General features: G+C 38.5%; 1 protein-coding gene across 3 annotated transcripts in view; it reads left to right on the top strand.

Annotated features, from left to right (window-relative positions):
• Window positions 1-13242, top strand: part of LOC149770036 (uncharacterized) — an 86869-nt gene that overhangs the window by 26005 nt on the left and 47622 nt on the right. For all 3 annotated transcript variants that reach the window (XM_089949493.1, XM_089949495.1, XM_089949496.1), the window contains exon 6: window positions 11904-12034. In XM_089949493.1, the coding sequence (XP_089805619.1) occupies window positions 11904-12034 (131 nt within the window). The remainder of the gene's footprint in view (window positions 1-11903; window positions 12035-13242) is intronic.

The following is a 13242-nucleotide window of genomic DNA, read 5'->3' as shown; positions in this document are numbered from 1 at the left end:
GGCTTACAACCATTGAGAGTTGTTCAAGGACTCAACATTACTACATATGTGAAAGAACGAGAACCATACTATAAATCAGTGAAGATAAAGTATATATGTGTTTGTCCCTGATTGGTTGATAATGAAAGTAAGATTTTAGTTAAAAAAATCTTTTGAGAGCTTGTCCTACTTGTAACTGAAAAAAGTGAGGGACATTGTTTTATTAACATAATTTCCATCCCTTTACAGACCCGAGTTTGGATGACTCATTACTGAAATCAACAGCTCACTCTTTGGTGCAGTATTGAAAGCACACATTTCAAATTTGTATAGATCCAGAAAATGGTGCAGCTGTTATGTTTTTTTTGTCTTCACAAAAGCTGTCATAGATGTGTCTATACTGACATAAATTTGATCATGAGCACTCAAAATTTTAAGTTACTGAATTTTAATATCGTGGTGTTTGCACAAATTTACAGTGGGAACTAAATTAGTGCAGAGTCCTGAACTCTTGAGTTTTGTGCAGAAATGTGGTATCCAAGCAGAATACATCCAGAAATGTAGAAGTTTTCAATCTTGGATTTAGTCTCCCCATTGTGTTCACACTGATATGCATTTTCACAGAACATTTGTATAGTAGTAGGAAAAGTAAGTGAGAAATTTAGATACATATCATAAACAAGACAAACAGTATGTGGGGGGGGGGGGAGAAAATCATAAGAACAGACTGGGATGGAGAAGTATAATAAAAACAATAATGAGTAGAAGTGTGCCTCTTTTTTTATGTGTGCAACATTATTTTCTTAGCTTCAATAAGAAATTTCATCAAAAGGAAGACAATAAAGGGTGTACAGTTAACTAAACCAATATGAATTTAGCTACTTAAAAGATGTATCAAATTGATTTTAACCTTCTGGTCTGTTTCTGTCCATCCTGGTGATATGTCCACTGAATCAGTATGGTTGGAAAAAACATTTGGCAAATTTAAAATATTAAAAATCTTTTGGCAGATTATGATTATGCCCTACATCTGCCTGAGAGATGTGAATAATTTTATTTCTTGGTTTGTTGATTGTGGTTGTTGCTCAATTCAAATGCATGATTGAAAAACATTGATGCATTCTCATACTTTGTTACAAATATTTATTACAGATGCATATCATCAGATATTGGTGAATATAGCTTGAATAAGTTATAACAGTTCTAGTTAGAACAATGAACATTGTTAAGAGAAAATTTAAGTGAGCTAAAATGTAAAATTTTCGGCAGTGTGGGATGCAGGATTGCTCAAGACTTTTCCATCTCATATGCTCACCATGAAAATTCCATTTGCACCAACTGATGATGACGTTTAGGTAACTGTCAAAAACGCATAATTGACGATATTCTAAGGTCTACAAAAATTACTAGAGTCAAAGGTTATAAACTCATACAGCTGTGGCAAAAATGATTGACTAGTACCTTTGCTGCTGTTGCCACAGTTGATTAGTTGGTTGATTCAGTGTGGTTTGATTTGGGTTTTTTTGGTGACTTTTTTATAATATATTAGGTGGAGGAAGAACCCCGAAAGACTATACATGGCAGCCAGTTTTACTGCTGAAGAAAATCCAAGTCCTTTTGAGACACCAAACACCACTTATGTAGAACCACTGACCTTCCACAAGTAACTGGCAACATTCTCATTAGCACATTGGAGGCAAGTAATCACATGACAAGCATCTTGTACCACTGCCATGGAAGCCCCTCAGTTCTGTATCACAAGACAAGCATCTTAAACCACTCTGCCATGAAAGCCCCTCAGGCCATAGGTATAAGTCTCATATGAAAGACTAGAAGTGGGAGATAGAACCTATGACAACTGGATTGAAAGTGCAGAATGTTACTGCTAGGCCATCAGTGATGATTATGATGCTGTTGACAATACAGTTAACTGCAGTGACATTGATTTTATGAGTGCTCTGGTAAAAATGATTCCTTGACTTTCATCCATTTTTTAAAATCTGTGATATAAAAATGTTTGACTTGCTATATTTTTTTATAACTGTATATTAGTCCTGCAACAAGGCGTAAAAATAAGACATCGGTAACTGAAAAAGATGTTCTTACAAGAAATGATATAGTGTAAAAGTAGACAAATGATGCAACATCACTTCCACAGGCATCATTGGTTTTTTTTCTTCTGACAAATCATATAAGTCTACCAAAACATTTATTGGAAAAAATAATAACAATGAATCATAGAATCTGACCACACATTTAAAGCAATACAAGATTTAACTATTATTCTAATCAAAAGCAGCATGCCTGAGAACAAAGACAAATAGCAAGACATACTGATCACTTTAGGAAACACAGAGTTTAGTAAGGATACAAATTCATGATTTCTGTATTAGAATAGAAATATCTATTATAAAATCTGTATTCATGGACGTTAAATTAGTAGGTATTAAGGGACTGATCAATGAATTCTACAAATAATAAGCCACCATGAAAATCTGTGATTTCACAGTATCAAGAGATATACTTGGCTGACAGACAAACAAACAAAGGGACAAAAGACTGATTATAATGAGTGAATACAAATAAAAATATGCAGTAGATTATATGATGTATATGAATTCAGTAGATTACCTACAGCCAGCTGTCATTTAAATCACTTCTGTCCCCAACTCAATATTAAAATCGCTTCTACCGCCCACTAACCCATAGCCAGAAATTATGTTAAAAAAATAAACTTCTGTAGGGGGCAGTGTTTCTCGATTAAAACACATCTGACGGCGGATCATAATTTTTTAAAATTGCTTCTGTTGTGGATTGGTTGAATTTGAAAGTGCCTTCCCCCGAGGGGGTATATGTTTTACTGGAACAGCCCTAAGGACTTATTCCTATGTAGCAATGACTAATTCCTATGTAGCAATGACTTATTCCTATATAGGAATGACTTATTCCTATGTAGCAGTGACTTATTCCTATGTCTTGGCATCCGTCCGTCTACGAGAGACGATGGCATAGCTCCAAAGTACGCTTTTGCTTATCCTTCTTTTTAGCTCTCTTTTCAGCTTGCTTTATTCTTCTCTTTTCCTCTGCGTTTTGAACTCCCTGCCTGACAGCTAGACGCCAGCTGGAATGGTTGTTTGCACAGCTCTCCCAGTCGTTGACATTGATGTTTGCTGTCTTCATATCCTTCTTGCAAACATCTTTGTAGCGCAGATGTGGTCGTCCAGTTGGTCGTGCACCTTCTGCTAACTCCCCATATAACAGGTCCTTGGGAATGCGACCTGGGTCCATTCTCTTGACACGGCCGAGCCAGCGAAGGCGCCTCTTGCTGAGTATGGAGAACATGCTGTTCATGTTGGCGCGTTCTAGAACCTCTGTGTTGGGTACTTTGTCCTGCCACTGGATGTGCAGAATGCGCCGCAGACATCTCAGGTGGAAGCTGTTGAGTTTCCTCTCGTGTCTTGCATAGGTGGTCCATGTTTCGCTGCTGTAGAGAAGTGAGCTGAGCACGCACGCTTGGTAGACACGCAGTTTGGTCTTCTCTGTGAGGTTGGGGTTGTTCCAGACCCTCTGGTTAAGTCTGGCCATCACTGCTGCTGCCTTGGCAATCCTGCCGCCCACCTCAGAATCAATGGAGAGTGAGCTGGAGATGTTAGACCCGAGGTATGTGAAGTTCTCGACAACTTCCAAATTGTACCCATCGATGGAGACAGAGGGAGGGGAGTCTGTGTCCTGTGCCATGACATTTGTTTTCTTCAAACTGATGGTCAGTCCAAATTCCTTACATGCATGGGAGAGGCAGCATACCAGCTGCTGAAGTCCATCTTCCGTGTGTGATGTCAAGGCTGCATCGTCGGCAAAGAGCAATTCACGGATGAGTACCTCTGTGACTTTAGTCTTAGCACGGAGACGGGCGATGTTGAACAGCTTGCCGTCAGCCCTGGTATGGATGTACACTCCCTCGCTGCAGTCCTTGAATGCATACTGGAGAAGCATGGAGAAGAAGATGGCAAAGAGCGTCGGTGCAAGGACACAGCCTTGTTTGACTCCGCTAACGACTGGGAATGCTTCAGATGTTGCGCCATTGAAGCACACTGTGCTGTGCATGTTCTCATGGAACGACATAATGACAGCAAGCAGACGTGGGGGGCAGCCGATCTTCTGCAGGAGTCTGAAGAGTCCACTCCGACTAACCATGTCAAACGCCTTCGTCAGGTCTATGAAGGCAATGTAGAGGGGCATCCGCTGCTCGCGACACTTCTCCTGCAGCTGACGTAGTGAGAAGATCATGTCTACAGTTGACCTGCCGGCTCGAAATCCACACTGGGATTCTGGGTAGACGCGGGAGGCTAGGATCTGCAAGCGTGCCAAGGCAACACGGGTGAAGGCCTTTCCGACGATGCTGAGGAGGGAGATGCCCCGATAGTTGTTGCAGTCGCTACGGTCTCCTTTGTTTTTGTACAAAGTGACGATGTTGGCATCATGCATGTCCTGTGGGATGTATCCCTGTTCCCAGCAAAGGCAGAGGAGTGTGTGTAGGGGCTGGAGCAGTGCTGGTTTTCCGCTCTTGAGGACTTCAGGCGGAATGCCGTCGCTTCCAGGAGCCTTCCCACAGGCAAGGCAATCGATGGCTTTTCCGAGCTCTTCTAGGGTGGGCTGTGTGTCTAGCTCCTCCATGACAGGCAGGTCTGGAATGGCGTCCAGGGCAGTTCCAGTGACATTGTTTTGGGTTGCATATAGCTCAAGATAGTGCTCAACCCATCGCTGCAGTTGTTTCCCCTGGTCTGTGATGACTTCGCCCGTCTTGGACTTGAGGGGGGCGGTCTTGTAGCTGGGGGGGCCTGTCGCTTTTTTGATACCCTCATACATTCCTCTTGTATCCCCGGTGTCAGCAGCTGTCTGTATACTGTTGCAAAGGTTCAGCCAGTAGGTGTTGGCACAGCGGCGGGCGGTCTTCTGGGTGTTATTCCTTGCAATCCTGAGGGCTTGTAGTGTTCTGGGGCTAGGTGCAGCCTTGTATGCCAGAAGGGCTTTCCTCTTTGCCTCAGTCACGGGCTCCATCTCCTCCCAGCTTGCTTCATACCAGTCGACATTTTTTCGCTCCCTCTTCCCGTAAGCTGTGATGGCTGAATTGTACACAGAGTCACGGATATGGGACCACTTGGAATCAATGGTGTCATCAGGTGTCACTTTGGTGAGGGCTTCCTTCAGTTTGCTGATGAACTGCTGTGTTTTCTCTGGGTTGCTTGCAAAGTAGGTGTTGATACGTGGGTGACCCTTCTTCTTGGCGTGGTGCAGCTTCTTGGGTAATATTCGCACCTTGCTGGCCACGAGGGAATGGTCCATGTCACAATCGGCACTGTGGTAGCTGCGGGTAAGGAGGACACTGGCCAGTTCTGCACGCCTGGTGATGACGAGGTCTAGCTGGTGCCAGTGGCGTGAACGTGGGTGTCTCCATGACACCTGGTGGATCTCCTTGCATTTGAAGAAAGTGTTTGTCACACATAGGCTGTGGGAGCAGCACATCTCCAGCAGTCGCTGACCATTCTCGTTGATCTTGCCCCTTCCGTAAAAGCCGAGACAGGTGGACCAGGCCTCATGGTCAGCTCCCACTCTAGCATTGAAGTCTCCTAGTAAGTAAAGGCTTTCATTGTTGGGGATACTGGATATTGCCTGATCCAGAGCCTCATAAAACTTGTCTTTCTCCTCGTAGGTGGAGTAGAGGGTTGGGGCGTACACACTGAAGATGTTGGCCGGGCCTAAGGATGTTGACAGCCGGAGGGCAAGGATTCTCTCAGTACCTGATGATGGAGGTTCAATGAAGGCGATTAGCGTGTTCTTGACGGCAAAGCCTACACCATGCTGCCTAGGTTCATCCAAGGGCTTCCCCTGCCAAAAGAATGTGTAATTGGCTTCCCTGATGGTGCTGCTGTCAGCCAGTCGGGTCTCCTGGAGGCAGGCAGTGTCGATGTTCAGTCGGGAGAGTTCTCTGTCAATGACGGCAGTCTTCCGTGCATCGTCGATCTGCTGTAGGTCAGTGGTCAATCCAGGACACATGGTCCTGATGTTCCAGGTTGCAAAACGAAGAGTTGGAGTCTTTTTATTTCTTCTTTTAGTCTTTCCTGGTGCAGAGTTTTGTGGCCCACTTGTCGAGATGGTTCTCTAAGCTCCACGCACCCAGTGAAGCAGGCAGGCCATGGCGGGCAGCACCTTACTGACTGGGGGCTGCCCAGCTTGAGGCGGGCGGTAGCTGTCCAGTGAGACCTGATGATCTCTCCCACCGTCAGAAGTAACCCCTGGCGCCAAGCTCTACGCCAATCGAGCTTTGACTTAGAACCGGTAAACTGCTACTTCTCGTGTTGTGCCGACGCCGTACGACGACGCTGGAGTGTCCTCTCCAGTGGAGATTCCTATGTAGGAATGACTTATTCCTATGTAGCAATGAATTATTCCTATATAGCAATGACTTATTCCTAGGTAGCAAGGACTTATTCCTATGTAGCAATAAATGATTCCTATGTAGCAATGACTAATTCCTATGTAGCATTGACCTTTTCCTATGTAGCAATGATTTATTCCTATGTAGCAATGACTTATTCCTAGGTAGCAATGACTTATTCCTATGTAGCAATGATTAATTCCTATGTAGCAATGACAAATTCCTATGTAGCAATGACTTATTCCTATGTAGCAATGATTGATTCCTTTGTTGCTAATTGTACTGTAATTTAATAATTTGGACAAAACTTTTAGAGTAAGACAAAATGCTTTGTTTTAAAGGCAGTGACACAGTGGAACTTTTGCCCTGCTGAGAAGGCCAGAAATGATCATGCCAACAATTTGGTGAGTCATATCGCCAAGGTCCTAGAGCATACCAGCACATTGTGGCTAATGCCCTGATGGCCTCCTGCAACATGGATTTAGTTTAAAATGATACCTTGTGGTGCCTTGTGCTCCCTCTCATTCTTTTCTCCACTTCTGTTTAGGGGTTGAATTTTAACTGCTCAGAAAACAGGCAGCACAAGAGTTGCTCTGCCACCTGTCTGTGCAAGCTTCCAAATCTGGGTGGCCTGTTCAGGGTTCATATCAGAGACAGGACAGTCATCAGCTGCTAACTGAACATAGCACAGAAAGCAGTGATACAGAAATAACAAGCATGATATCACTTACATGTACTATGGTTTAGGCCATGCAGAAAATCTGATACATTGACAGAAATGTCCAAGGAACAACATTCATGAATTGTGGAAAATTGTGTTTGGATATATATCCTGAAACCCATTTCCTGAATATATTCATACTGGCCAATATTGCAGCGGTTCTCCCTTTATAAAAACCTGATTGTGAAATGATATGTATGGAAAGTTTTTTTTCCCTCCATTTTTAATTTAAGATTTCTTACTACAGTGATTGAATTTCAAAGGCTTGATGGTTTACATCTGAAACAGTAAATAAACTGATGATGATACATATATGGGTGTGGTTTAGTAAATTATGCTGAGTTTGCAAAGGCATTTTTGATGGGGCATGAAAACAAACAAAGAAGAATAATTACCAGCTGTGCTTTAATTAGGTACTTAATATTTGAAGTGGTACAAAATGTTTATTTTATGTTAGGCATTTCTACACCTTATAATAATGTTATCACCCACACACCATTCGCCATTGATTAAATCCCACATGACTTCACTCCACTCTCAGAGTATGGTGTGGTGATCCTCCCCCTCTTAAGAAAGTTTCTGGCAGCTTTCTCTGTAGTAGAGCAGCCATGCTCCTTCTGGTTGAAACAGGTAGAGACGGGATGCTCATCATTTGCTCCTCCTCTTATCTATTCTCCTAATATAATATCATCAGGTAATGTGTTTGCTGGAGAAAGCACAATTTTTAGTAAATCATATTTCTCCAATAATACTTATCTGATCAGATTACAGATGATCTCTCCCACCCTTCCCTGCAATGTCAGCATCCTTTCAGGTTGAACTGAACTAAAAACTTGTCTATATATATATATATATATATATATATATATATATATATATATATATATATATATATATATATATATGTGTGTGTGTGTGTGTGTGTGTGTGTGTATGTATGTATGTATGTATATATATATATATATATGAAAAGACGTTTTTCATCTTTCTGGGAGGGCTGGATTTTGATGTAGCAAAGAAAGTTATCCTTATATAATGTGATCAGGTAAGTATTATTTAAGAAACATAATACACTAAACAAAATTGCTTCTTTGGAATAGAACTTATAATGTGCCCATCATTGTTTACTTGTGAACTTTTGTAAAATGAAGTCTCAGTAAGTTTATCTGACATTGTTTTTCATTCTTGCAAATTAAAGCATGCAATCTTATTAATTTTTTCTGACATCGTCGTAAGAATAATATTTAGGATGGTCATAAAATTTTATGTTCGGCATAATGATGGCCAAATCATATTACCACATCATCATTATGACTAAGGGTGAAAAGATGCACCTATGTCGTGTTTCAATACGATTCACAATACACAGTCTACATTAGGATACAGTATTGATAAACATGTCAACTTTTCATCTTTAGAAGGTCTGTCAGTGATAAGTGTGCTCTTTTATATGTGTTGACATATTGGGTGTATTCCAGTATGAAGATTGCACACAGACATATACTTAGCATATGTTTTTATGCCATTCTCATCCATGACACGACTGACATGAAATAACACGACTGAAATTTTTTAAAGCTACATTACAAATCCAATTAACACACACGTATACATGACAAGATTACAAACAAATTTCAGACTAGCTGTTGTCAGGGAGTTTTATTCAGCATTTAATATCATTTAAGACATGTTTCATTGCATCAAATGCAGGACTTAGTTTAGCCGCCACGCCATTTGTTTTGTACTGCATGAATGCTTTAAAAGCTTCTTATTATCAGTTTCATGCGTTTCTTAAACTTGGAGGACATTATAATGTTATCTTAAACTTGGAGGACATTATAATGTTATCTTCAAAAAGGAAGAATAATGCAGTTTCCTTACAAAGTAACCTTCATCTAGAATCAGTCCAGGCTTGGGTGGGAATGAATACTAACAAAATATATTACATTGTATTTCCTGCAGTTGCACAAAAAAACTGCCATGGCCACATGTATTTGTTTTTTTTTTTAATGAAGAGGGAAAACTTTTGACAACACCCAGTCCCATTCTTTTAAATTTTTTAAAAGAAATTATGCAAGGTAGCAAACTATTGATATTTGTATTCAGCCCCCTCACTGATTCTGTACTAATTGTATTTAACCAATCAGCAGATTTAGTCACTGATTTTAAATATATCAGCATGAAAAGAGAGATTCTAAGTTTGTTCCCCATGTACAATTTAAGCAGAGATGCAGATGGGATTTTATCTAAAGTGGTGAGATACCCACTTGTCACCAAAATAAAGGGGGAGTAGGAATAAAGGAGGGAGAGGAGGAAATGGCCATAGTTTAAAATTTACCTAACACTTCAATATCCATTTCTCTTCTTGCTTCACTTGGTTAGAGCCCATTTTTATTCAAAATCTTGAAAAGATGTCACCTATCATTGTATAATCATTAATTTCTTGTTTCTAAGCATACTTTATTCCTTATCTGTGAGTGAATATTGTTCTGTATGGACACACACACACACAGACACACATACATACATATATATATATATATATATATATATATATATATATATATATATATATATATATATATATATATATATATATATATATATATCTGTGTGTGTGTGTGTGTGTGTGTGTGTGTGTGTGTATCAAAGTCAGCTTTGATAAGCTGGTAAATTGTTCTGTACAATTTTCCAGACATCACAAGTATTATCTTTTGGAAAATTCTGCTCCAAAATAAGATTTTGCACATGCATAAGCTCGGCCCAAGTTTCACTTTCCTGAATCAGTGCATTACTGAATTCTATGCCATATTTCTTATTGGTTCCATAATGCTGTATTAGGGTTTTAAGTCCATCGTCAGAAGATGAACCAGAGTGGCAATCAATCATTTTGGGTATTTAGGTACTCAGGATTTTAAGCACATTTTTCAAAGTTCTTGATACGTTGCTCAAACTATGCCATATTGCTTTTTCCTGGGCCCAATGTTCCAATCACATTTAGTTTAACAACCATTTATGTGAAGCAAGACACACTGGTACTGTGACTTTAAATTTGACCAGATACAAATTAAAATAGAAACTTCACACAAAAGTGGTTGTTAAAGTACATAATTATACATGTGGAACACATTTGGAGTGGCTCCTTTATATTGAACATATTGTTGGGAAAAGATAATTAGCATGGGATTCCAGGTGATGGGTGGGTGGGTATTGGGGATTACAGCCCACATCACTTTGTGTTAATTTGTAGAAGTTTTGTGAGTGTTACTAATATCCTTCTTTATTTTTACTAACAAAATTGTGTGCCAGAGACAGCTGTCTCAATTGTATTCTCAATTTAAAGAAAGACAGTGCAAATAAAGTTCTTATTTTATTCAAGATGCTGAAGATTAAAATAATTTGCATATGGTAAGTATTGTTCATATCGGTTCTCAACCCCTTGTATTGATATATTCATGAATCATTTTACCCCTAATTATGACATCCCTCATTACAGCAATGAAACTTGGCATTGTCAATTTTTTGAGAATTTAGAACATTATTATAGTAGAATTACAACATTGGTCTCTTTATAGATCATGCAGATATCTAAATACAGATATCTACCAAAAAGCATTCCTGTTCAAGAAAAAAATGAGACAGAAAATGTAAATGAAACTTTTTAAATTATGTGGCATCTACTTTCTGCTGTAATTGGCTCTGCCATATTTCTGATTTAGTTATGTTTTAATTTTAATAAATATAATATAGTGGAAAACTGTACTCCTGTACTTGTTGCACGAAGTGATATGCAAACATGGCATTCAACCAGTGAAAAGTTTTCAGATGTTAAATAATCATAAAGATATTGAATGGTGTAGACGACAGAATATAATGGTGTAGGACAACAGAGTGTAATGGTGTAGGACAACAGAGTGTAATGGTGTAGGACTCACATTTTGACTTAGATATCATACAGACTAGTGCAATACATGTAGTTTGATTGTTTTGCTCAGAGTAATATAAATGTGGTGATCTCCAAATATTAAATACTCTGAATTTAAAATTACACAGAGTTATTCTTAAAAGGAAATAAACATTAATTTCCTATTCATTTTAGCTGTACTGTCTTGTCACAAAGTCTAGATGTCAAGATTGTCAGGTTTCACAAACTCAAAAGACATACAAGGACTGAAGTTGTGCACAGAACACTTTTCTTGCCATATTTTTTATTTTTCAATTTATTTCTTGCAAAATAAAAAAAATAAGCTTTAAAGGTGCAAAGTTTTATTTTATGAATCTAAGCTCAAAGTATACCATTATTGTATCTTTTCTAAATGCACGAAGTAGATAAAAATTGATAAATATTTCAATTGGTGTTTCCATTTTTATAAAAACTAACCACTCCGGTGGCCTAGTGGTTAGAGCGTCTGCCTCAGATGTGGGAGGTCGTGGGTTTTTGATCACCGGCCGAGTCATACCAAAGACTTACAAAAAAGGTACTGACAGCTGCCTTGCTTGGTGCTCAGCATTAAGTGGTTAGTGTTAGGACTGGTCGGCCTAGTGTCAGGATAATGTGACTGGGTGGGACATTATGTTAGATGTCGGTGGCATGATGCTCCAGTGCTGGACATCACTATAAACTACACACTGCAGACATCGTAGCGATATGACTGAACATTTTTTAAAGCTACGTTAAAAATCTAAATCACACACACACACTTAATCACATACATTTTTATAATATTAAAACCCAAATAAGTGTAAATATTTCATGTAATTATACAGGACAAGGCTCAAGCATTTCTGGATCAGTTAATGTCAGTCAAGAGGTCCAATTTAGACAAGACACATGCAGTGAGCTATGACATTCTGAAGGATATTCTTACAACATATATTGATGGATATCAATGGTGGACGTAAGTTTTTTTCATGCCTGTTATTTTAGCTTTGTTGGCAAGGAATGTCCAATGACTTTAAAAATACATGTGAATACATAAAATAGCATAATTGCAAAATATTTTCAAAACTTTTTTGAGCTGTCCAATATCTTCCTTTGGAAAGAAACAATTTACACCAACAAAACAAGCATTAAGAGAAAAGGCAAAATGAAATCTGGTCTATTACATGTTTGAATGATGGTTGAATTCTCAAATATGTGTTAAATAACCAAAAATAAAGAAATAATTTGAAAATCAGTCTGAAAATGAGTAAACTATTTGTTATTTGGTGCTTTATAAAAATAGCAACATTTAATATGAAAACTGAACATGGGGTGATTGATGTGAATGTGTGTATTGTATGGAGAACCATATTGTTTTCACAAGTATCCTGGTTAAGGAGAAAGGACAGAAACCAAGAGAGGCAAATATCAATGCCGTCCAGGACCAGATACAATAATACATACAAAAAATGATATGCATGGAGGCAGTAGTAAAGGAAATGTCATGAGAATGTTGTAACGGGACACTGAAAACGATACAATAATAATAATAATAATAAAATAATAATAATAATTATATTATTATTATTTTTATTATTATTCCTCATTAAGTGTTAGAGTATTTACTTGGGTCAAATTGTCACAAGATTTGCATACAGGTGATAAACTTTTGGTAGACTAAAAATTTGATTACATTTCATTGAGATGGTTGGACATTTTTTTTATGTAGGCCTAGTTTCATGCTAGTCCATCATATCCAGTATAGCTCCTTATGTGTGTGTTCTGTATAGGTACTACTAGGGTTAGATTATTGGGTAGTCTCAAAAGACACAACTGAATATCCAGTTACATGAACAGAGAGTGCAGGGCATTAGTATTGCATGGAAATCTGTTAATTTAAGTACATGTATTTCTCCAGCAACTTTTAATGAACCCTATGGAGTAAAAAATGCTATAAAATAATTAAAATAAATTGTTCATTGATTTTTTTATTAATGCTGTGTATTCATAGCTTATTTTGTCAGAATGTGGTATTTACAATCCCCAGTAGAAAAATTAGCGGCTGGCAAATAGTATGCAAGTGATTTGTTTTTAAGCTTTATAGCTGAAAGGTTATGCTTTCTGTGTTCCAACATTCCTTTGAACAATATTAATCCTAACCATGTATGTCATTATGTTTAACAC

This window comes from Sinohyriopsis cumingii, unplaced genomic scaffold (assembly GCF_028554795.1).
Source record: "Sinohyriopsis cumingii isolate HCF-2022 unplaced genomic scaffold, ASM2855479v2 utg002820l, whole genome shotgun sequence".
Taxonomy (NCBI): domain Eukaryota; kingdom Metazoa; phylum Mollusca; class Bivalvia; order Unionida; family Unionidae; genus Sinohyriopsis; species Sinohyriopsis cumingii.
Note: the sequence above shows the minus strand (reverse complement) of the source record. Positions and strands in the feature narration are given on the sequence as shown.